The sequence below is a fragment of the Amblyraja radiata genome, chromosome 35, assembly GCF_010909765.2.
Source record: "Amblyraja radiata isolate CabotCenter1 chromosome 35, sAmbRad1.1.pri, whole genome shotgun sequence".
Taxonomy (NCBI): domain Eukaryota; kingdom Metazoa; phylum Chordata; class Chondrichthyes; order Rajiformes; family Rajidae; genus Amblyraja; species Amblyraja radiata.
Window position 1 is genome coordinate 11063476 of NC_045990.1, and position 26151 is coordinate 11089626.

The window sequence follows — 26151 nt, forward strand, 5'->3', positions numbered from 1 at the left end:
GCTACTTTTCTTCAGGTCTAATCTGTAGGCTTCTGTAGAAGTGGAGGTCGAGACTTTACTTCACATTACTTACTTACGTTGTATTTCTGAAAGAAACTTAAATAGCGAATCACTCCAACCCAGACTAACAAAGTTGAGGTTCCCAGTAGAATACTGCACAGGTCATAGGATGCAAAATTCTGAAAAACAAGCCAGAAGGGTTGGATTAAACATAATGTAGATGAGATTAGTAGGGGGGGGGGGGGGGGGGGGGGGGAGGGGAGAGTGAAACTTTTTTTTAACTGGCTCACAATTTTTAATCTTTACAATTCAGTCCATTCCTAACTTGGCCTAAAGGGCCTGTCCCACTTTCACAACCTAATTCACGACCTCGGACGAGTTTGCCCTTGACTCATAGTCGCAGCATGGTCGTCACGAGGTCGTAGGTAGGTCGTTATGCTAGTCGTAGGTACTCGTGGCATCGAGTAGGTCGGGGCGTTTTTCCAGCCTGATGAAAAAAGTCCACGAGTAAAAAAGGTCGTGAAAGTGGGACAGACCCTAAACGGTGTGCGGTGTAAGGGGAAATCTATATTTTTACACTACAATCGTTGCACTCTTGGACTCAAGTATGATATTGCTGGATTGATATTATGTTAAAATGTACTTTGTGTGTTTTGTTGCTTTTTATTGGTGTGACTGTGTGGCAAAGTCAAATTCCTCGCAATGTTACAAAACTTACTTGGCTAATAAAGTATGATTATGAATATCCAAACAGATCAGATTATACTATACAAAAATACACCCGTCAAAATCCAGTACAATAGGTAGAGCAAAGGGGAAGATACAGAGTGCAGGATATAGTTCTCAGCATTGTAGCGCATCAGTTCCACAGATAAAGTCCAATGTCCGCAATGGGGTAGAGGTGAATTGGACAGTAGTCTAGCTAATGGAAGGACCGTTCAGAAGCCTGATAACAGGGGAAGAAGCTGTTCCTGAGTCTGGTGGGGCGCGCTTTCAAGCTTCTGTCCGACAGGAGCAGGAAGAAACAGGAATGACCGGGGTGGGACAAGTCTCTGATTCTATGGACTGCTTTTCCAAGGCATCATGTGGTGTAGATGGAGTCAATGGTGCGGAGTCTGGTCTGTGTGATGGACCGGGTTACAATAGACAATAGGTGCAGGAGTAGGCCATTCGGCCCTACGAGCCAGCACCGCCATTCAATGTGATCATGGCTGATCATCCACAATCAGTACCCCGTTCCTGCCTTCTCCCCATATCCCCCGACTCCGCTACCTTTAAAAGCTCTATCTAACTCTCTCTTGAAAGCATCCAGAGAACCGGCCTCCACCGCCCTCTGAGGCAGAGAATTCCACTGACGCACAACTCTGTGTGAAAAAGTGATTCCTCATCTCCATTCTAAATGGCTTACCCCTTATTCTTAAACTGTGGCCCCTGGTTCTGGACTCCCCCAACACCGGGCGTCCAGAACCAGGGGCCACGCAAGTCAGATTTTTTTTAAAACTTGGGAGAGCTCTTGGGTAAACTCGTATAGTGGGACAGGGGCTTTACTCCAGCATGTTGTGTCTATCTTCAGTCGGGGGGGGGGGGGGGGGGGGGGAGTTCTTCCTCAGAATCCAAATCTCTGAGCGGGGTTTTGTCGACAGTCTTTGCCACACTGAATGCAAACAGGAGATCAGTAGCCTGCAGTGAGAAGTGGCACAACGTCACGTACCTTGGACTCGATTCCTATCTTCATCACCGTGCCCAGGAAGGTGAAGACATCGCTGACTATCAGCAGCACGTACCAGCCATTGACAAACTCCATGCGAGTGGCACATGACACGTCCCTCTTGTGCTTCTGGACGAAGAACTTCCCAAATTCCTGCAGAAAGAGGAAGAGGTTTACTGAACACTTCAAGATCCACAGTTTTAAATCACTTCACAGCTGCACATTGTCAATCTACAGTGATAGAGGCCAGAGCCATGCTGCATGGCAAATGGCCCTTCGGCCCAAATTGCCCATGCTGACCAAGACGCCCATCTCAGTTTGGAGGCAGGAAACATGTTCCCAATGTTCGGGGAGTCCAGAACCAGGGGCCACAGTTTAAGAATAAGGGGTAAGCCATTTAGGACAGAGATGAAAAAACACTTTTTCTCACAGAGAGTGGCGAGTCTGTGGAATTGTATACTGGAATTTAGGATGAGAAGGGATCTTACTGAAACCTATGATTATTAAGGGTTTGGACACATTAGAGGCAGGAAACATGTTCCCGATGTTGTGGGAGTCCAGAACCAGGGGCCGAAGTTTAAGAAAAAGGGGTAAGCCATTTAGGACGGAGACAAGGAAACACTTTTTCACACAGAGAGTGGTGAGTCTGTGGAATTCTCTGCCTCAGAGGGCGGTGGAGGCCGGTTCTCTGGATACTTTCAAGAGAGAGCTAGATAGGGCTCCTAAAGATAGCGGAGTCAGGGGATATGGGGAGAAGGCAGGAACGGGGTACTGATTGGGGATGATCAGCCATGATCACATTGAATGGCGATGCTGGCTCAAAGTGTCGACTGGCCTACTCCTGCACCTATTGTCTATTGTCTAAGTTGTGTCGGAAGGAACTGCAGATGCTGGTTTATACCGGAGATAGACACAAAGTGCTGGAGTAACTCAGTGGGTCAGGCAGCATCTCTGGAGAAAAAGGTTGGGTGACGTTTCGGGTTGGGACTCTTCTTCAGACTGAAATTTTGATTTGGAGCCCGACCCTCAATGTCATCTGTACATTTGCCTCCGCCGATACTGCCTGACCCGCCGAGGTCCTCCAGAATTTTGTTCTCAGCTCAAGGTTCAAGCGGCTGCAGTTTCTCACAATCTCTTTAGACTTTAAAGATACAGCATGGAAACAGGCCCTTTGGTCGATCGAGTCTGTGCCGACCAGCGATCACCCCGTACAGTAACACTATCCTACACACGCTGGGGATAATTTTACAACTTTATCAAAGCCAATTAACCTGCAAACCTGCACGTCTTTGGAGTGTGGGAGGAAACCGGAGCACCTGGAGGAAGCACGCAAGGAGAACGTGCAAACTCCGTACAGACAGCACCCCCAGTCAGGATGGAACCTGGGTCTCTGGTGCTGTGAGGCAGCAACTCTACCACCGTGCCACCAGTCCCCCTCTTGGTCTATCGCCCCCCAGTTTGTGTTTTCACTCATTTCTTAACGAGTGGGTCGGGTAACCTTTGCTGCCGTCCAGTCTGTGGGAATGACTCTAGGATGTAGGGAACTTTGAATGTTGTCTATCAAGTGTATCCACTCTCTCCCCACAGACACCTCCTACGAGAACCCTGCCACGCCGGTCAGCAGCCTGCTTCTATCACCCTGGATGGTGGCTTCAGCAGGACGAGTGGACTCACTCACATGTTGCAGCATGATGCCTCGGATGATGGATCTCACGCACAGGACGAACGATAGCGCACACAACAGAATGATGCAAGTGTCAAACGTCAGGAGGCCAGCCTCATTCCTTCCTGTAATTGGAGGGGAGAGGGGAGGAGAGGGGGGGAAAGGGGAAGGGGGAGAGGGGGAGAAGGGGAGATGGGGAGAGGGGGAGAGGGGGAGAGGGGGAGAGGGGGAGAGGGGGAGAGGGGGAGAGGGAGGGGGGGGGGGGGTGGGGGAGAGGGGGGGAGGGAGGGAGAGAGGGGGGGGGAAGGGAGGGGGAAGGAGGGGGAGGGGGGAGGGAGAGGAAGGGAGAGAGGGAGAGGGGAGAGAGAGGGAGAGGGGGGAGAGAGGGAGAGGGGGAAAAGAGAGGGAAGGGGAGGGGGAGGGGGAGGGGGAGAGGGAGGGGGAGAATAAAGCTTCAATTAAATAAATAATTTCATGGTTCGTAAACCCACTGCAAAGACATCACAGACACAAATGAATGGGAGCTTGCAGCCTCTCAGCATTTCTACTAGGCCAAGTTTCAGAAGTTGTTCATGTGGAGGCAAAGGAACAAAAAGCTGGAGTAACTCAGACAGGCAACATCTCTGGATAGAACGAATGGGCGACGTCTCTGGTCGAGACCCTTCTTCAGATGTTCAATGAGTAGAGAACTTATTCATGGAATGAATGAATGAATAAGTTTATTGGCCAAGTATGTACACATACAAGGAATTTGCCTTGGTGCTCCGATCGCAAGTGACAACACGACATACAGTAAACCATTAAGAATAAAACATAAAACATTAAGAATAAAACATTATAGTTTAAACATGTGAATGAAACAAAATACCAGAGCTAAAGGCTACAGATGTTTGGTTATTGAGTGGAGCTACTACTCGTGCAAAAAAGCTGAATTTATGTCTGGCTGTGGCGGCTTTGACTGTCCGGAGTGGCCTTCCAGAGGGAAGTGATTCAAAGAGTTTGTGGCCAGGGTGAGAGGGGTCAGAGATAATCTTACCCGCTCGCTTCCTGGCCCTTGCAGTGTACAGTTCGTCAATGGGGGGAAGGTTGCAGCCAATAGTGTACACAGGGTCGGTACGGACTCAGTGGGCCGAAGGGTCTATTTCCAGGCTGTATCTCCAAACTAGACTGACTACCATTTCCAGTTTAGAGAAGTTTGATCACAGGGATGTTTAGTTTGGAGATATAGTGAAGAAACAGGCCCATCGGCCCACCGGGTCCATGCTGACCAGCGATCCCCGCACATTAACACTATCCTACACACCCACTAGGGACAATATTTACATTTACCAAGCCAATTAACCTACAAACCTGTACGTCTTTGGAGTGTGGGAGAAAACCGAAGGGTACTGATTGTGGATGATCAGCCATGATCACATTGAATGACGGTGCTGGCTCGAAGGTGCTGCGCCACCGTGACCACACAAACGTCTAGAGGGTAAGCTCACCATATCCAGAAACACTGGGCTCAGCACACTCGTTGATGACCACTTTGTTATCCAGGCTGATCTTTATCCGGCCACTGTGGGCCTTGTTGTCAAACAGGATCTGGAACGAAATGGAAACCACAATCACGTTTCCTCCAGTTGCTCCCACGCACACATCTGCAGAACACCTACTCTTCCGGCTGGGAATATAAATCCCAGCTTCCCAAAGCTCATGCTCACCCAAGGAATCCAAACAATTTAAACCAGAAGGTAGATAAAAATGCTGGAGAAACTCAGCGGGTAACAATAGACAATAGACAATAGGTGCAGCAGTAGGCTATTTAGCCCTTCGAGCCAGCACCGCCATTCAATGTGATCATGGCTGATCATCCCCAATCAGTACCCCGTTCCTGCCTTCTCCCCATATCCCCTGACTCCGCTATTTTTAAGAGCCCTATCTAGCTCTCTCTTGAAAGCTCTCTTGAAGGTGAGGCAGCATCTATGGAGCAGAGGAAATATGCAACGATTCAAGTCGAAACCCTTCTTCAGACTGATGTGAGAGTGGGGGGGGGGGGGGGGGGGGGGGGGAGAAGAAAGGAAGCGGTGGAGCCAGTGGGCTGAGGGAGAGCTGAGAAGGGGAAGAGAAAGTAAGGACTAAAACCAGACGGTGGTTTTGCAGCCAAGCCTGTGACAGCACGCAACAAAAAGCTTCTCACTGAACGTCTGTGCAAGTGACAATAAAACCATTTTCCCCACACACTTCCTACAGGGAGATAGAGGACTAGCTTGGATCAGAAAGAGATAGTATGGGGTTACTCTTTTACCCAGAGTAGGGGAATCAAGAACCAGAGGACATGGGTTGAAGATGAGGGAGAGAGGGGAGAGATTTAATAGGATTTAATGTTCCCGATGTTGGGGGAGTCCAGAACCAGGGCCCACAGTTTAAGAAAAAGGGGTAAGCCATTTAGAATGGAGATGAGGAAACACTTTTTCCACACAGAAAGTTGTGATTCTGTGGAATTGTATACTGGAATTTAATAGGATGGGAGTGGATCTTATTGAAACCTATAAGATTATTAAGGGTTTGGACACGCTAGAGGCAGGATGTTCCCGATGTTGGGTGAGTCCAGAACCAGGGGCCGCAGTTTAATAAAAAGGGGTTAGCCATTTAGGACGGAGACGAGGAAACACTTTTTCACACAGAGAGTTATGAGTCTGTGGAATTCTCTGCCTCAGAGGGCAGTGGAGGCCGGTTCTCTGGATACTTTCAAGAGAGAGCTAGATAAGGTTCTTAAAGGTAGCGGAGTCAGGGGGATATGGGGAGAAGGCAGGAACGGGGTACTGATTGGGGATGATCACGTTGATGCATTCCCTCCTCCCACACTCCAAAGACGTACAGTTTTGTAGGTTAATTGGCTTGGTATAAATGTAAAAAACTGTCCCTAGTGCAGGATGGTGATAATGAGCGGGGATCGCTGGTCGTTGCGGATTCGCTCGTCTGAAGGGCCCTGTTACTGCGTTGTATCTCCAAACTAAACTAAAATTAAGAAATCCAATTATAGAGAAAAATCTGTTTGAAAACAGCACTTACTAGAATGTTAAAGGTGTAGCAATCTGGGATTTCATGGTTGATGATTGTCTGAATGTTAATAGCTTTCAGTTTAAATCTGATGGACACATCGATAAGCCTGAGAACACAATCAGAACAAATATCAGGAGGTTGTCTCTGAATGGGCGCCTTCTCCCCCTTGCTGGGCCACGGTTAATGAATGCTTTCCAGTGATTAAATGAACCAGCCAGCAAGACAAAATCCCGCGCAAACTGGAGGAACAGCACCTCATATTCTGCTTGGGTAGATAACGAGGTTACAGTATGAACAATGCATTCTCTGTTTTTATCTAACTAACCTACAAACAACCCTCACAAATAACAAAGTGCTGGAGTAACTCAGCGGGTCAGGTAGCATCGCGCGAGAATATGGATATGTGGCATTTTGGGTTAGGACTCTTCAGAACATTTATCCATGTTCTCCAGCGATGCTGCCGGACCCGAGTTACTCCAGCACTGATTTTTTGTTGTTGTAAACCAGCGCCTGCAGTTCCTTGTTTCTACAAACAACCCACCTTTGTTTATCTGTTCCTCCAACCCACTTCCCTGTGTCCCACCCGATTCACTCGCAGTTCGCCCCTCGAGCCCTGGCAACATCCTCGTAAATCTTCTCTGTACCTTTCCTTACTACACCAGCTGAATTAGCCTCCTGCCGAGTTGGATGACCATCACCGGTGATATAGAGCCATTTTGAACAAATGCATGAAAGTAATGCAAAAAAGTAACGATGACCAAGGAAACAGGCCATTGTTCGCTGTGGGCTGGGTGAAAATGAGTTGCAGACAATGAGATTCAACAAGATGACTTTGAAGCCAGTCCATCACCGGCTCTGACCTCCCCACCATCGAAGGGATTCACCAGAGTCGCTGCCTCAAAAAGGTAGGTGGCCAACATCATCAGGGACCCACACCACCCCTGGCCACACACTCATTTCACCCCTGCCATCGGGAAGAAGGTACAGGAACCTGAAAACTGTAACGTCCAGGTTCAGGAACAGCTTCTTCCCTACAGCCATCAGGCTATTAAACACGACAACCTCAAATAAGTTCTGAATTACATAGACTATAATTACATATTCTGTTGTGCTGCTGCAAGTAAGAATTTCACTGTTCTATCTGGGACATATGACAATAAAATACTCTTGACTGAAGAAGGGTCTCGACCCGAAACATCGCCCATTCCTTCTCTCCGGAGTTGCTGACTCACCCGCTAAGTTACTCCAGCATTTAGTATCTACCTTCGATATAAACCAGCATCTGCAGTTCTTTCTTACACAAACTATTCGTGACTGTCTTGACTGCATATATCATTCCAGCTGGCAGCAAGGAGAACGGACAAACACAGCGACATGAATCCATTTCCATAGTGTTGATTCTGTATCCTCTCGAACCTCACTCCCTCAGAGGCACTGACTCCTACAAGTCCATTGACTGGTCACCTAGAGGTCCACGTCATGAAGTCATTCCTCAAAGGTGAAGCCGCTGAACGTTGAGGGTCAATGAACAGCACTAAACTGCTAAGGGGCAGGGTGTAAAGAACATGGATGACTCAATCACTCCTTGACCAGGAGGGCGAGTTAAGGGCCTGTCCCACTGTACGAGCTAATTCAAGAATTCTCTCGAGTTTTCCCTGATTCGAACTCCGAGAATTACGGTAATAGCCGCTCGTAGGTACTCGGGGCTCTCGTGGACATTTTTCAACATGTTGAAAAATCTTCACGTGTCTTCACAAGCTTACCCCGTTTCCCGAGTTCCTGCCGTTAGCGTTACGAGCCGCTAAGAGACGTCCCTGAGCTCCGACGTACCCGCTACGTACATTCTACGTGCTTACCACGAGTTTGATTTTTTTTTAAACTCGGGAGAGCTCTTGAATTACCTCGTACAGTGGGACAGGCCCTTTCATCTTAGCACTGTGGTGAGTTCAATAAAGTGAGTGAATGAAGCAAAGATAGACAAAGTGCTGGAGCAACTCAGCGGGCCAGGCAGCATCTCTGGACAAGTTCATGTGGGTGACGTTTTGTGTCGAGACCCTTCTTCAGACCCTCGTCCTTCAGTCCCGACCTGAAACATCACCCATCCTTTTCAGGGATGCTGCCTGACCCGCTGAGTTCCTCCAGCACTTTGCGTCTATCTTTGCCATAAACCAGCATCTGCGGTTCTTTGTTTCCACTCTTGAAGCAACCAAAGTCGGGTGCAGTGGAAGAGCCGCAAGAGGAAATATAATTTATTTAATGAGGCGTCAGAGAACGTTGTAATTAGTCAAGCAGAAACTGAATCACTCCCATGTGTAGAGACAAAAACCTGGAGTAACTCAGCGGGTCAGACAGCATCTCTGTAGAAAAAGAATGGGTGACGTTTCGGGTCATAACCCTTCCTCACACTGAGAGTCAGGGGAGAGGGAAACAAGAGATATAGACGGTGATATAGAGAGATTTTGAACAAATGAAAGATATGCAAAAAAGTAATAATGCTGATCAAGGAAACAGGCCATTGATAGCTGTGGCTGGGTGAAAACAAGTTGCAGACAAGGAGACTCAACAAGATGACTTTGAAGCTGGTACAACGACATGGGTGGGGAAGGGATGGAGAGAGAGAGAGAGAGAGAGGGGATGTAAGGGTTCCTTAATTATAGAGAAATCAATATTCATACCACTGGGTTGTAAGCTGCCCAAGTGAAATATGAGGTACTGTTCCTCCAGTTTGGCCTGGCAGTGGAGGAGGGCCAGGACAGAAAGGTAATTGTGGGAATGGGAATGGGAATTAAAGTGTTTGGCAACATCCCAAGTGTCAAGTGTCTTATTTTCCATACAATGGTCACATACGCTAACGGTCAGATGTCCAACTTATGAAGGTTTGGTTTTCTCCAGGAGTGCCCCAGGCTTGCATCTTTGTTTCGAATACAGCGTATTAGATCGCAAATTATCTCCATAAAGCGTTGAAAGAGACTTTGACGATAATTAACACCAAGCTAATATCCTAAACCTTGGACAAAGAGTTGGGCCTACACTTATAGCAAAGTGAATTGGAAACTTAAGGAACTCATTATAGGTAGAAAGGAACCGCAGATGCTGGTATGTGCCGAAGTGCTGGAGTAACTCAGCGGGTCAAGCAGCATCTCTGGAGAAAAAGGATGGGTGACGTTTCGGGTGGGGACGCTTCCTCGGACTCAAACCCTTCTACAGACGTCTGAAGAAGGGCCCCCGACCCGATATACGTCACCCATTGCTTTTTCTCCAGAGCTGCTGCCTGGCCCGCTGAGTAGCTCCAGCATTTTGTGTCCGTCTCCAGAATTTAATAGACAGGGGCACGGAACTGGACAACCACAGATATTACAGAAGGTTGTAAAGGCTGGAGGTGGTTATTGCAACAGGGGAAATGTCACGGAGGTATTTGGAAATGAAGTTTACAACATCCAAGCAAGATATTGGTTGCATAAGCAAGCAAGACTCCCCCAACATCGGGAACATGTTTCCTGCCTCTAGCGTGTCCAAACCCTTAACAATCCTATATGTTTCAATGAGATCCTCTCATCCTTCTAAACTCCAGAGTGTACAAGCCCAGCTGCTCCATTCTCTCAGCATATGACAGTCCCGCCATCCCGGGAATTAACCTTGTAAACCTACGCTGCCCTCCCTCAATAGCAAGAATTTTCATCAAAGTGCAACTACTCACATTTGTCAGCGTTAAATTCTTCTTACCATTCCTTCCCAACTGATCTAGATCCTGTTGTAATATGTGATATCCTTCCTCATTGTCCACTAAACTATTCATTTTGATCTGCAATCCTACTGACAATGTTAGCTCCACTATCATCTAAACAGTTCATGTCAATAAACAGCCTCTGGCACTCCATTGATCACAAGTAGAGTAGAGTTGCTGTCTTATGCCCCAGTCCCACTTAGGAAACCTGAACGGAAACCTCTGGAGACTTTGCGCCCCACCCAAGGTTTCCGTGCGGTTCCCGGAGGTTGCAGGTAATGGAAGCAGGTAGGGAGACTGACAAAAACCTCCAGGAACCTCCGGCAACCGCACGGAAACCTTGGGTGGGGCGCAAAGTATCCAGAGGTTTCCATTCAGGTTTCCTAAGTGGGACAGGGGCATTACAGCGCCAGAGACCCAGGTTCGATCCAGACAATGGGTGCTGCCTGTATGGAGATTGAACGTGTTAGAAAGAACTGCAGATGCTGGTTTAAATCAAAGGAAGACACAAAATGCTGGAGTAACTCAGCGGGTGAGGCAGCATCTCTGGAGTGAAGGAATGGGCGACGTTTCGGGTCTCGACCCGAAACGTCGCCCATTCCTTCTCTCCAGAGATGCTGCCTCACCCGTTGAGTTACCCGCTGAGTCTCGACCCGAAACGTCGCCCATTCCTTCTCTCCAGAGATGCTACCTCACCCGCGGAGTTACTCCAGCATTTTGTGTCTCCCTTGGAGTTTCTACGTTCTCCCTGTGACCTGTGTGGGTTTTCTCTGGGTGCTCTGCAAAATGTACAATAGTAAAATTATAAATTATTCCCAGTGTGTGCGAGATAGTGTTAGTGTGCGGGGATTGCAGGTTGGTGTGGACTCAGTAGGCCGAAGGGCCTGCTCCCCACGCTGTATCTCTAAATTAAAATCTAAACATCTCCCTCTGATTTCTTCCGCCAAACCAATATTGAATCCAACTGGCCAGCTCACCTTACATTCCATCTGCTTTAGAGCCCTGTCCTACTGTACGAGTTAATTCAAGAGTTCTCCCGAGTTTGCCCTGATTCGAACTCGGAGATTTACGGTAATGGCCGCTCGTCGGTACTCAGGGCTCTCGTGGACATTTTTCAACATGTTGAAAAATCTTCACGAGTCTACCGCATTTCCAGAGTACCTGCCATTAGCGTTACAAGCCGCTAAGAGACGTCCCCGAGCTCCAACGTACCCGCTATGTACATTCTACGTGCATACCGCGAGTCTGATTTTTTTTTTAAACTCGGGAGAGCTCTTGAATGAACTCGTACAGTGGGACAGAGCTTTTAACCTTCTAGACTAACCTACCATGCAGGACTTTGTGAAAGGCTTTGCTAAAGTCCACAAAGACAATTTCCATTGCCTTTCCCTCATCAATCCTCCCAGTGACTTCTTCAATAACACTCGGATTTGTGAGGATTGTTCATAGAAGGTCTTATTTTAAAAATGAAGATGACATTACTTGTAGAATTTCAGCGAGAGGTTCTTGTGCATCTCCGTCTCCATGGGGCTCACACTCATACAGTCTGCAAGAAGAAGAAGAAGAAGAAGAATTAGCATGAACAGACACACACACACACACAGCTCCATACATTGCTGGCCATTCGATATCTGCCTGCTGAGCAGCAAGGGTTGATCTGCAGCTTACTTCCGACCACAACCTACCTTTCCTAAAGGGCCTGTCCCACTTTCCTGAGTTATTCACGAATTCTCCCGAGTTTTCAAACTCGCAGAATGGTCGTAACGAGTCTATAGTAGGAGTCCGTAGAAATATCGTAGAGGCTCGTTATACCAGCCGTCGGTACTCGGTGCATCAGGTAAGTTGGGACGTTTTTGCAGCATGATGAAAAATGTCCACGAGTAAAAAAAAAGCCCCTCACCAGAGCCCTATACAACTGCAGAAGAACCTCTTTACTCCTATACTGAAATCCTCTTGTTATGAAGGCCAACATTCCATTAGCTTTCTTCACTGCCTGCTGTACCTGCACGCCAACTTTCAGTGACTGGTGTACAAGGACACCCAAATCTTGATGCACCTCCCCCTTGCCTAACCTTGTGGGGAGGAGCCATCTTGGTGAACGGCTGCTAGCCAGCAGCCGTCTGTTTTAAATCCGTTTTTTTTATAGTTTTTAGTGAGTCCTGTTTTTTTGTTTGTAGGGGATATGGTCTTTTTAATGTGGGGGTAGGTGTAACTATATATTTTTCGGTCCCTACCTGGTCGGTGTGGCAGCCTTTTCTCCGGGCTGCCCGTCGACCCGTCCTCGTGGCCTACCAGCGGGCTTGGAGCACCGTTTCCTGGCGGGGACCGCCCAGCACCTCGGCCTCGGCACAGTGTTGGAGCGCTGGAGCGGATGGGAGTGGAGCGGGCGATGCCTTGCCTGGGTCGCCGCGCTGGAGCTCTGGCGAGCTGGACCGCCAAGAGCAACATCTCCGGGCTGCGGGTCTGCGGAGCGGAGAGGCGGCAGTGCGGAGAGGCGGCGCCGACTTTTTCATCGGGAGCCTGGGAGCTCCAAACCGGCGCGGCCTTGTCGGCTTCGGCAGCCGCGGGCTCCAACCAGGAAGCGGCCGTTCCAGGTGGCCCAGACGCCGAAAGGACTCTCCCGACGCCGGGGCAAGACCACCCGGTGAGAACGGCCAGGGACATCGGGCCTCCGTAGAGGCAATTGCGGTGGCCTCAATAGGCCTGACTTTGGGGTGAACATGGGGTGGGGACTGGACATTGTGCTATCCACTGTGGGGGAATGATTTTTTTTGTCTAATTGTAGTCCTGTGGGTCTGTGTCCAAGATGGCTGCCGTGAAGAGAGAGTGGACGCTGGCGCGCTTTGGCTGCCGCTGCTCTCTCTTCACACTGTGTTTTTGATTTTCTGTTTTTGGATTGAATTCTGTTTTTAATTTGTGTCTTTGTGATGTCTTTATTACTTGTTATATTCCGATTATATGTTAATCCGATTACTATGTAAGGTGTCCTTGAGATGTCTGAAAGGCGCCCATTAAATAAAATTTATTATTATTATTATTAACCTAACCCCATTGAGATAATAATCTGCCCCCGTCACAATTATACCAAGTCAATCAACCTACAAACCAGTACGTCTTTGGAGTGCGGGAGGAAACCGGAGCACCCGGAGAAAACCCACGCAGGTCACGGGGAGAACGTACAAGCTCCGAACAGGCAAGCACCCGTTGTCAGGATCAATTCTGGGTTTACGAGGCAACAATTCGACCACTGCACCCCACCGTACCGCTGGGAAGAAACTGTCCCTGAAGCTGGAGGTGTGCGTTTTCACACTTCTGTACCTCTCGCCTGATGGTACAGGGGAGAAGAGGGAGTGACCGGGGTGAGGCTGGTCCCGTGTTGGTGGTGGTCACTCACCTGTTATCACCAGCGGGTTGATGTTGAAGCTGTCGTTCGCTGGGAAGATGCTGCCCTTCTTGTAAAAACGCTGGCAAAGATGGAGGCCGGTCCGATTGGCGTCATTCTCAAACACATAGGCGTAGCGTCCCAGAGACATATTGTGCAGAGCCAGGTACTATGTATTGGTGGGGGTTGAGTGTAAATAATGCGGTAACAATTTAATATGCAATAGAGTCACCAGTAAGGAAAGAAGCATTCAATAAGTTGCAGAATCTTACCAGGGAGGGATACTAAAATAAAAACATTTTATCTCAATGGAATTCTTCATATAACACGACCAAAGATTTTTTACTACCAACACAGTCGGATATATAGCAGCCATTTTGGACTTGCATGCAACAAGACTTTTGCGATTTGGCCCAGAATTAAAATATACCCGGTATGTCAGTTGGAAAACTAATTTTTTCCCACACTTCCTATCATGTGTGTCTAACCAGGAGGCCAATGAGATAGCACTTTAAGCGAGCATCTTCGAGATTTGTAGCGTCAGCCAGTATTGGGAAGGTCTCAGTACTGAAGCAATCCATTTAGAGGGGAACACACTGATGTGTCACTTCCCCAGGCTAGGCTTGTCTTCCTTTATTGATGTTGGTTCCTTTATTAATTCCTCCAGTAGAAAAAGGAACCACCATATTTCGTTTTAATTCAGAGGTACAGCGCGAAAACAGGCCCTTCGGCCAATGGCACACACCCGACATTTTAACAAAGCCAATTAACCCAACAGGCTTGCATGTCTTTGGAGTGTGGGAGGAAACCAGAGCAGCTGGAGAAAACCTACGCAGGTCACGGGAAAACGTACAAACTCCATACAGACAAAACCAGTGGTCTGGATCAAACCTGGGTCTCTGGAGCAGTAAGGCAGCAACTCTACCGCTGGTTTGTGCAGGTTTGTAGGTTAATTGATTTCTGAAAATTGTCCCTAGCGTGTAGGATAGTGCTAGTGTACAGGATCGCAAGTCGGCACGGTCTCGGTGGGCTGAAGGACCTGTTTCCGCACTGTATCTCTAAAATGTTTCACTGGATAAACTCAAGAAATAACTGCAGGCCTCAGCTGTTCTCCAGAGTTTTCCATACGGCCCGAAACATTCATTGTTTGTTTTCCCACAGATGCTGCCTGACCTGCTAAACACTCCCAAATTGTCGTGTCAGAGACTGCCGGGTGGGACTAACTTTAAAATAAAACACACCGGGATTAAATGATCTTTTTGGTGCCGTACAGCCCAGGGCAAAAATGAGTTGTCTCCACAAAACACAATGGACGGGAAGACTCAAGAACATGGGGATAGAAGCAATGGGTGATGTTTCGGGCCGAGACCCTTCTGCAGATGTTTCGACCTGAAACGCCACCCGTTCCTTCTCTCCAGAGATGCTGCCTGTCCCGCTGAGTTACTCCAGCTTTTTGTGTCTATCTTCGGTGTAAACCAGCATCTGCAGTTCCTTCCGAAACATAGAAAATAGGTGCAAGAGGAGGCCATTCGGCCCTTTGAGCCTGCTCCGCCATTCAATATGATCATGGCTGATCATATTGGCTGATCATATTGATCATACTGATCATATTGATCCATGAAACACTGGCTCTCCCCCTACACCCTCCAATGTGGCCACTCCAGTGTATGACCCATAGCCCTCTCAACTCCATGCACCTATCTAAAGGACTTCCAATGGCATTTCCTATGAATGCAATGCTCCCTCGGTCCGACAACAAAATGGCGAAAACCATGGTGTTGTGATCAACTTTTATCATTGACATGTTTTCTGGTGGAGATGTGCCAGGACAGTGGCTGTAGGACATACTATGAGCCCATGGAGGTGGGCTGTAGAGGCTTTGCAGGAAGCTCACTCTGCAAAGTCCTCAACCAGTTGGGCATTACGGGGCTGGCAAAGAAGAGGGCCATTCAATCCGCAAGGGGGGGGTGGGACTGAGGATAGAGCGCGGTGATTGGAGGAGGGAGACGTGGCACAGACCTGCGCTTCATCCGCAGCCAGGATCGATCCCGGCCGGCTCGCCGGCACTGTCCTGTCCCCTCCCAAGTACCCCCCCCTCCCACCCCCGCGATGGCCAGAGAGGTCGGCAGCAAAGATCCTCCGTTATAGGATCTTTGGTCGGCAGTCAGACGGGCCAGCGCAGAGAAACAGCGCTAAACCCAGCTAACTCTGCCTGTCCCGCCAGGTGAGCTCACAACCCTTCCTAGACTTGCGGGAAATATGGCCAGCGCGGAGAAGCAGCGCTGGTGTCCCGTCAATCCAGACAGGGCTGTAGTTAACCCGGTGAGACAGGCTGAGTTGAGCTGCATTTAGCGCTGGATTGAGCCTCCGAAGCCTCGAGCTGTGTGTGAGTGTGCGCATGGCAGCCAAAAAATTGTGTCCCCCGTCCCCTCCATGTTTTGATAGTGAGTTCCGCTCTTGACCCCAGGACACATCACTGAGGATGCGTCCCAGCGCATCTAGAAGATGTATCTTTCACACTAACATCGTCAGGTTCTGCAAGATGGCTGCTGTACATCCTACATTAGAACTGCATCACTGCCTATTAAGTACATTGCAGGGCACTACATAACAATACAAGTTCATTTAATCTGGCACGGGAATGCAAAATAATAGTTATTCATATTAGCATACAAGCTAACAAAGCAAACTATAAATAATAATAACCATGTGTGTGGTTACCTCACACTGCACTTTGGAGTGCGAGAAAAAGGATTTGGGCTCCTGCCAATTTCCTGACAGTTTAGAGATCCAGCGCGGAAACAGGCCCTTCGGCCCACCGGGTCCGCGCCAACCAGCGATCCCCGCACACTAACACCCACTAGGGACAATTTTTACATTTACCAAGCCAATTAACCTACAAACCGGAAGACAGGAAGAAACTAATTCAGTGGAGCAACCGACCTGGTTAACTGCGTAGAAAATAGAGTCATAAACGTCCCTCTTCTTGTACACGGCATAGGAACCATCCGCTTCCACTGTGTAATCCTTCAAGAATAGGTGTTTAAATGTCATTGTGTTTTCTTCCTTAAAATCCACCACCATCTGGTTACTCAAGCCGAACAGGATTAACTGTTGGAAACAGGAAGAGGCAGCAGTTTCAAAACATGAGTGTATTGCCCCAGTACCAGGAATTCCCCATCTCTGTGTATATGAAGGAACTGCAGATGGAGCTACGAGGCATCGTGCCCTTTCGGCCCACGTAGTCCGCACCGACCAACGATCCCCGTACACTAACACTATCCTACACACCAAGGACAATTTTACCAAAACCTGCACGTCTTTGGAGCGTGGGGGGAAACCGGAGCAACCGGAGAAAACCCACGTAAACTACCCAAGCAGAATATGAGGTGCTGTTCCTCCAATTTGCGCTGGGCCTCACTCTGACAATGGAGGAGGCCCAGGACAGAAAGATCAGATTGGGAATGGGAGGGGGAGTTGAAGTGCTGAACCACCGGGAGATCAGGTAGGTTAAGACGGTAGGTGAGCGGAGGTGTTCAACGAAACGATCGCCGAGTCTGCGCTTGGTCTTGCCGATGTAGAGAAGACATCTTCATTACATTGGGCCTGTTCCTATGCTGTATTGTTCTATCTTGTGCCTCCAGTCTATTATTTCTGTTGTAGCGTCGCTGAGATTCCAGGTTCGGCCCTGTGTTTTCACCTAAGGCCACTCCAGTGGAGCAGATGGCTGCAGACGTCACTCCTTACCTGCACTGTGACGCAGATGAGCTTTACGATCTGCACCACCAGTTTGAATGGCTTCCGGCCTTTCGCTCGGTACTTGTCACAAGGACTCATGAAGTAGTACTTCAGTTTCCTCTTCATTTCTTCCTCTTGTATGTCGAACGCAGCTCCAGAAGACACACAGGAGTGCGGAGAGATGTGGACGTGGTCCTGAGAGCCATAGCTGTTGACCGGAGTGAACAGCTTCTCCCGCTCCACTGACAAGAGAAGAGTACAAGAACACACTTTTAATAAAGCAGCTCACGTCACGCTTAACATAGAAAATAGGTGCAGGAGGAGGCCATTCGGCCCTTCGAGCCAGCACCGCCATTCATTGTGATCATGGCTGATCGTCCCCCATCAATAACCCGTGCCTGCCTTCTCCCCATATCCCTTGACTCCACCAGCCCCTGGAGCTCTTTCTAACTCTCTCTTAAATCCATCCAGTGACTTGGCCTCCACTGCCCTCTGTGGCAGGGAATTCCACAAATTCACAACTCTCTGGGTGAAAAAGTTTTTTCTCACCTTAAATGACCTCCCCTTTATTCTAAGATTAGTTTAGTTTAGAGATACAGCACGGAAACAGGCCCTTCAGCCCACAGTGTCAGCACCGACCTTCTATCGTCTCACATTAAGATGTGTTGTTACTTGCGAGCAAAGCACCAAGGCAAATTCCTTGTACGTATACATACTTGGCTAATAAAATTTATTCACATTCAAATTTAACACTGTTCTGCACGAGAGCGAGCTAATAGTCAAATCTAAAATGTAGTCGTTCTTCTAAAAAAGCATGATCCAGTAGAACAAAAGAATGGCTCAGTGGCAAGTCTGAATGACTTTGTAAATTATATGGACCACAAAATGGAGGCCAGGTTGTCTTTTTAATAAAGAAATTAAAATGGAATCCTGCAGTAATAACATGTGCATTTTCAAGGCCATAAAGAAGCCAAGACTGAAAAAATAGTTGACGCTCCAGAGAGAAGTAATAACTTGTTATTGGATGAGCTTGATTTGGACACAGCTTTTCCTATATTCTGAAAGGCTACAGAATCTTTCAGTCATGCCATATTCAGACCTGGTAGGAGTGTTTTACTGATAAGAAAAATGTATAATTGCGCTAACTTTCCTTTGTTCTGTGAGTGGAGCCCGAGAAGCACTGAGCGACGTTTGTGCTCATTGTAGATCTTGCCACTCCCGTTTGACGAATCAATTAAAGATTGCCATGGTTTACTTTTAACAATTTTGTTGCTATCTGCTTTTTAAGAAACAAAATTTGACAGGGACAATCTTTACATTTATACCAAGCCAATTAACCTACAAACCTGTACGTTCTTTGAGGTGTGGGTGTTAACCAAAGTTCTCGAAGAAAACCCACATGGTGACGGGGAGGATGTTCAAACTCCATGCAGACAGCACCCATAGCCAGGATGGAACCCGGGTCTCTGGCGCTGTTAGTGCTGTAAGGCAGCAACTCTACCGCTGCGCCACCGTGCTGCCCATTGTCTAAAAACATCATCCGGCCTTCACTGCTAGGGAGCAAACTGACTCTACCAAACCTTTTATCTCCTTTTCACCTCGAGCCTTTGTCACTATCACCACTCTCCTGCTAATCACCCCCTCTCATCTGAATCCATAGATCACTTGCCAGGCTTTCCCCACCCCCAAACTCTCTTTGCTAGCCTTCTCCCACTTACTCCATCCGTCTGAGGAAGGGTCTCGACCTGAAAATCCGCCCGACCCTCTATCGCTGGGTGCAACCAGACCTGCTGAGACCCTCCAGCACTTTGCTGAGATTCCGTCTGCAGTCTCGTGTCTCGGCGCAGCGGTAGAGTAGCTGCCTCACAGCGCCAGAGACCCGGGTTCGATCCTGACTATGGGTGCAGTCTGTACAGAGTTTGTGCGCTTGCCCGGTGACCGTGTGGGCTTTCTCCGGGTGCCGTGGTTTTCACCCTCACTCTAAAGACGTGCAGGTTTGTAGGTAAACTGGCTTCAGTCACTTTGGAAACTCTCCCAGGTGTGGCGGTGGTGCTGGTGTACGGGGTGATCGCTGGTCGGCGTGGACTCGGTGGGCAGAAGGGCCTGTTTCCATGCTCTAAAGTAGTGGTTCCCAACGTGGGGCGTACGCCCCACAGGGGGGCAATTTGATTTTTAAGGGGGGCAATTGAGTGCGACTGAGGAGGTCTGGGTCCAAATTTCCGATTTTTATTTTTTTGGATTTTCCATCAGGTAAACATATGTAGTTTATGTTTCAGATGTTATTTTGAGTAAATAATTTTTTTATTAATAATTATATATCACCACATGGGGGGGGGAGGGGCATCAGGATTTTAGAGGTGATTAGGTGGGGCATGGCCAAAAAAAGGTTGGGAACCACTGCTCTAAAGTCTCCATCAGACTTCTGAACTCGAGTCAGCGCCAGAAACAAGCCTTTCAAGCAACAAAGATGCATGACAAGGTTGAATTTGCCCCCTGTGGTCGGGGCTCTTGAACGCCGGCCTGTTCTCACATATGACTTTGTGGGCCGATATCAAGCTTTGTCGGTTAATTGGCCCTCTGTAAATTACTCCCAGTGTGTGGGGAGCGTACGAGAAAGTAGAATAACATCAAACTCGTGTGAGCGGGTGATCGATGGTCGGCGTGGACGGTGGGCCGAAGGGCCTGCTTCCATGCTGCATCTCTACTCTACTCTACTGCAGTTGTACAGGGTCTTGGTGAGACCACACCTGGAGTATTGCGTACAGTTTTGGTCTCCTAATCTGAGGAAAGACATTCTTGCCATAGAGGGAGTACAGAGAAGGTTCACCGGACTGATTCCTGGGATGTCAGGACTTTCATATGAAGAAAGACTGGATAGACTCGGCTTGTACTCGCTAGAATTTAGAAGATTGAGGGGGGATCTTATAGAAACATACAAAATTCTTAAGAGGTTGGACAGGCTAGATGCAGGAAGATTGTTACCGATGTTGGGGATGTCCAGGACAAGGGGTCACAGTTTAAGGATAAAGGGGAAATCCTTTAGGACCGAGATAAGAAAAGCATTTTTCACACAGAGAGTGGTGAATCTCTGGAACTCTCTGCCACAGAAGGTAGTTGAGGCCAGTTCATTGGCTATATTTAAGAGGGAGTTAGATGTGGCCCTTGTGGCTAAAGGGATCAGGGGGTATGGAGAGAAAGCAGGTACAGGATACTGAGTTGGATGATCAGCCATGATCATATTGAATGGCGGTGCAGGCTCGAAGGGCCGAATGACCTACTCCTGCACCTATTTTCTATGTTTCTATGTAAACGCACTGGGGAATGTGTTTTACAGAGACTGTGGCACACGTGGCAATGGACCAAACGCACTCCTTTGCGAGACACAAGGAACTGCAGTTGGAGATGCAGCTTGAAGGGTCCAGACCCCAAGACGATGCCTGTCCACTCCTTCCAGAGACCGCTGAGTTACTCCAGCATCTTGTGTTTTACTCAAGCCTCCTTATACTGTGCTACTCAATGAAACATTTGGTAAAAGTGTTCCTGGCACCTGTTTGAACGCATGGTACGAGCAATCAGTAAAGCTGCGATCAATCAACTGAGAAATGGTATCAAACACAAGGATTTCTGTGGTGGATATTTATGTCAAAATGCATTTTGCATCTTCTGTTGCTTTTTATTGGTATGACTGTACGGCAAATTAAATTCCTGATATGTTGCAAAACATACTCGGCTAATAAAGTATGATTATGAATATTAACAGCCTGCAGATATAGGGAGACCTTTGCACCAGCTCACCCATTGCAACCACTAAATCTCTGGTCGCTCACAAGATGGACTCTGGTCAGCTGATCACATCCTCCCCATGTCTGAACCTCTTCTGAATTCTCCCAACTTCACCCAGTCCCTCACCACCTCCCTCCGAACCCAATCCCTGCTATCACCTCCCCCCCCCTCCCCCTCCAAACCTTAATCACGAGCATAAAACAAACTGCTAGAGCAGGGGTGGGCAACCTTACTCTGCATAGGGGTCGGGGCGATGTCTGTGAGCGGATGGCGGGCCACATCGATCACGTGTACACATGGATCCCGCCACGGATGGCAGGCATCAAGTCATGTGTTCACATAGATCCCACCCCTTCGAGGACACCACCCGGAGCATTGGGCCCTACTTACGGGCGCTCACCAACATGGGGTCCCTAGTTACGGGTGCTCCCCAACATGGCATCCCTAGTTACGGGTGCTCACCAACATGGCGTCCCTAGTTACGGGCGCTCACCAACATGGCGTCCCTAGTTATCGGTGCTCACCAACATGGCGTCCTTAGTTTCGGGCGATCTATAACATGGCGTCCCTAGTTACGGGTACTCACCAACATGGCGTCCCTAGTTACGGGTGCTCACCAACATGGCGTCCATAGTTACAGGCGCTCACCAACATGGCGTCCCTAGTTACGGGTGCTCACCAACATGGCGTCCCTAGTTACGGGCGTTAACAACATGGGCGTACCAACGGACCATTGCCTTGGCTCTGTCCTGAAGGCGGTGGCTCAAATACTCACACTCACCCGTCTCCAGCCTATTGACAACCCCGATCCCGACAGTGAAGCCCAGACACAGAAGGTGCGCGGCCGTGCCGGCGGCTTTGCGCAGGATGCGGTACAGCCAGAACTCGCCGCTGCTCAGCTGGAGGAACTCAGCGAGTCAGGCAGCATAGCAAAGAACGACTTTATAGTGGGCATAATCTGAGGTGATTTTGCAGTGGATCAGCAGTGGAACTTGTCCCAGCGTGTAGGATAGTGCAAGTGTATGACCACCCGAGTTTCTCCAAGAGCTTGTTTTTTTTTTTTTAAAGAGATGCAGCACAGAAACAGACCCTTCCACCCACTACACCCTCACCAACCATCGATCACCCCGTACACTAGCACTGTCCGACACACTAGGGACATTTTACAATTTTTAATCAAAGCCAATTAATCTATCAAACTGTACATCTTTGTAGTGTAAGAGGAAACCGGGACACCTGGAGAAAACCCGTGCGGTCACAGGGAGAACGTACAAACTCCATAAGGCAGCAACTCTACCACTGCGTTACTGTGCCACCCAGTCTTCAGGGCCTGTCCCACTTTCATAACCTAATACACGACCTTTTTTACTCGTGGACATTTATTCATTATGTTGAAAAAACTCCCCGACCTACTTGATGCCACGAGTACCTACGACTGGCATCACGACCTCCTACGACCTCCTACGACTTCGTGACGACCATGCTGCGAGTATGAGTCACGGGCAAACTCAGCAGAGGTCGTGAATTAGGTCGTGAAAGTGGGACAGGCCCGTTATTTCTTAATATCTATATTTTCTGCACGTGTTCCTTTGGCAACCTCACAGTGGGAAATGTTGATTCCGCTGCGGGGGATGTTTATGTTAAATCCTATCGTGTATTGTGTTCTTTTTATTCGTACGGCTGTATGATAACTCAAATCACACTGTACCAATTGGTGTATGTTACAATAAATGTACCTTGAACTTGAACTTGAAGCAGGGTGGTTACTGAACTGCTGCCCAGCAGATGTTGTCGTTCACCATCACACATTTGCCGCTTGTCAGAGGTTCAATGGTTCTTTATTAGTCACATACACCTAGGTGTAGTGAAATGCGTATTGCCATTGCAGCACATAAAAAAAGAATACAAACATAACAATAATAAAGAAATTTAACATAAAAAACATCCCCCCACAATGGTTCCCACTGTGAGGGAAGGCACAAAGTCCAGTCCCCATCCCCATGTCCACCCATAGTCGAGCCTATTGAGGCCTCCGCAGTCGCCTTTACGGAGGCCCGATGTTCCAGGCCCTTCTCGCCGGATGATGGTGCTCCGGCGTTGGGAGAATCCTCATAGTGGCATGGGATACCTGGAATGGCCGGCTTCCGAAGCCAACAGGCCGGCGGGATGGAGCTCCACCACTGGCGATCTCGGCGAGAGACCCCAGGCTCCCGATGTAAAGTTCAGCACCGCCGCCCGCAGCTCCGCCATGTTTTTTTATCGGCGGACTCAGCATTCCGGAGTTCCAGCGCGGCGACCCGGGCAAGGCATCGCCCACTCCGCGATAGCGCTCCAGTGCTGTGCCGCTGCCGAAGCCGAGGTTCCGGCCGGGCCCCTCAGGAAACGCCGCTCCAGGCCCGCTGGTAGGCCACGAGGACGGGTCAAAGGTGCTGCCCGGAGAAATGCCGCTTCTCCGACCAGGTAGGGACCCTGAAAAGCAGTTTCCCCCTGTCCCCCCCACCCCCCACATAAAAAAGACTAGAGCTCCAGAAACAAGACACTTTAACTCACTAAAAATAAAAAAAGAGGTGAAAAAACGGACAGCTACATCGTCCAAAGAAGCAGTCTGCAATCTTCCAGGCTTGCCATGAGGCAAGTCTGTTGCTCAAGATGGGAACATATTGTGTATTCTTGTGTCTCCTTCACCGTTCCCCCCTCTCTGGGCACACCCAGGCTCCAGTCACAAGCTGACCCACACACCAAGCCGTACACCGGGACCCAGATCCAGTCACCAGCCCTGAAGTTTGAAAACGCGAAAGCGAGGAGCAGCCACAGGTCTGCAATCTCATTTCCCACATCGGAAAACAAAATAAGCCAGAGACGTAATTGAGTCCATTTTCAAGAATGGAGACAGATTGAACTGTGGTAACCACCGGGTCTGCCTTTCAACCACTTCCTGCTCAAGGTGGAAGAGCAACTTCCTTTAGTTTTAGTTTTAGAGATACAGCATGGAAACAGGCCCTTCAGCCCACCGGGTCCGCGCCGACCCGCGATCCCCACACATTAACACTATCCTACACCCACTAGGGATAATTTTTACATTTACTAAGCCAATTAACCTACAAACCTGTACGTCTTTGGAGTGTGGGAGGAAAGCTAAGATCTTGGGGGAAAAAAAAACGCGCAGATCACGGGGAGAACGTAGAAACTCCGTACAGACAGCACCTGTAGTCGGGATCAAACCCGGGTCTCCGGCGCTGCATTCGCTGTAAGGCAGCAAGTCTACCGTGACTGCCCCAGTTCCTGAGCCAGCGTGGATTCTGCCTCTCCAGAGGAACAGTAGAGATAATCCTCACCACTGGATAACTAAGTGGAAGAGCAGCACCAACAATTGAAGGGTGAGAAATATACAGATCACAAACAGGCTCTTCAGCCCAATCCCTACCTTTTAAGCCGCGATGAAAGACCCCGCGAACGGGCCGATTCAAGCCCCACGATTCGGGGCGGACAAAGCTGCCGTTGCTGGAATTCAGTCGGTCACCAACCAAGTCAGCTCCCGATGTTACCGTCCACAAGGCACATGGCCGAAGCCTCGCGCATGTGTGTATGCGCGGGGCCACCAAGAAATTGTGATCCCCCCCATGTTTTGATAGCGATTTCCACCCCCTGGGCGGGAAGAAGAAAGGAAGAGGCGGAGACAGTGGGCTGTGGGAGAGCTGGAAACGGGAGGTAACAGCTCCAGCGACCCCGGTTTTGTACGTTCGCCCCGTGACTGCATGAGTTTTCTCCGAGATCTTCGGTTTCCTCCCACACTCCAAAGACGACGGGTTTGTTGGTTAACTGTCTTGGTCATCAATGTAAAATTGTCCCTTGTGTGTGTTGGGTAGTGTTAATGTGTGGGGATTGCTTGTGGGTGCAAACTCGATGGGCCGAAGGGCCTGTTTCCACGCTGTATCTCTAAACTAAGTTAACATTTTTTTTAAACAAATTAAATGGTTAAAATAGCACTCAGATGCTTATATTTTAATTATCCAAGACACAAATTTAAGAGCAGAGTGGTTATGCAAGAATTGTGTACAATGCATTTTAGGCTACAGCTTAAAAATAAATAGATACCACATTTGAGAAAAGATTTGATTGCACTATTTAGTAAGCAATATATATTTACCGAGATGGTACCAAAATTGGAAGCTTTTAGCTATAAGGAAAGATTGGGTTATTTTCTTTGACACAAGAGGCTCAGTGGAAACTTAACTCAGACATATAAAACTAGAAAGTTTTATATAGCTGAGCTCTCAGCTGCATAGCCCATTTGAAAAATTTAGAAAATGAGGAAATAATTTTTCACCAAAAGGAGGTAGAGACAGAGATGGTTATTAGATTAAAAAAGTACTTGGATGTTTACTGGAAGTATTATAAACCTGCAGTACTGGTTTTTTGTTGCGTGCTTTCCAGTCAGCGGAAATACAATAGAAACATAGAAAAATAGGTGCCATTCGGGCCCACGAGCCAGCACCGCCATTCAATATGATCATGGCTGATCATCCAAAATCAGTTCCTGCTTTTTCCCCATATCCCTTGACTCCTTTAGCTCTGAGAGCTAAATCTAACTCTCTTGAAAACATCCAGTGAATTGGCCTCCACTGCCTTCTGTGACAGAGAATTCCATTGTATTCAATACCTCAACCAATTAATGTGTAGGAAGGAACTGCAGATGTGGTTTACACCGAAGATAGGCACAAAAAGCTCCAGAGATGCTGCCTGCCCCGCTGAGTTACTTCAGCTTTTTGTGTCTGTCCTCAACCAATTAAGGCAAGCATACCATACGCCTTTATCACTTAAGGCATAAGTGATGCATTTATGCTCCATCCCACCCGCGGCTCCCTCCATGATCTGACTCAGCATGGCCATGCAGAAACACCTGACTAATCTCAGATTGCCACAGCCGCTCGGTGAGCACCATGGGTTACGCAGAGAGTTTCTGACCGGCTTTGAGGGTGAGTACTGACCGAGATCCTGCCGCAACTCGCCAACCGAACCTGGTTGCTTCTAAGGAAATGTGGGAAGGAACTGCAGATGCTGATGTACACATCGAAGATTGACACTAAATGCTGGAGTAATCTCTG

The 26151-nt window shown here is 48.5% G+C and overlaps 1 protein-coding gene across 2 annotated transcripts in view; it reads right to left on the minus strand.

Moving 5' to 3' along the window:
• Positions 1–26151, minus strand: part of mcoln1 (mucolipin TRP cation channel 1) — a 44310-nt gene that overhangs the window by 9268 nt on the left and 8891 nt on the right. The window contains exons 3-11 of one of the 2 annotated variants that reach the window (XM_033012247.1): positions 17273–17505; positions 16469–16636; positions 13538–13694; positions 11626–11689; positions 6429–6525; positions 4859–4958; positions 3387–3496; positions 1712–1861; positions 78–179 (exon numbers count right to left, since the gene is read on the minus strand). In XM_033012247.1, the coding sequence (XP_032868138.1) occupies positions 78–179; positions 1712–1861; positions 3387–3496; positions 4859–4958; positions 6429–6525; positions 11626–11689; positions 13538–13694; positions 16469–16636; positions 17273–17505 (1181 nt within the window). The remainder of the gene's footprint in view (positions 1–77; positions 180–1711; positions 1862–3386; positions 3497–4858; positions 4959–6428; positions 6526–11625; positions 11690–13537; positions 13695–16468; positions 16637–17272; positions 17506–26151) is intronic. The other variant, XM_033012248.1, reaches the window with a different exon arrangement.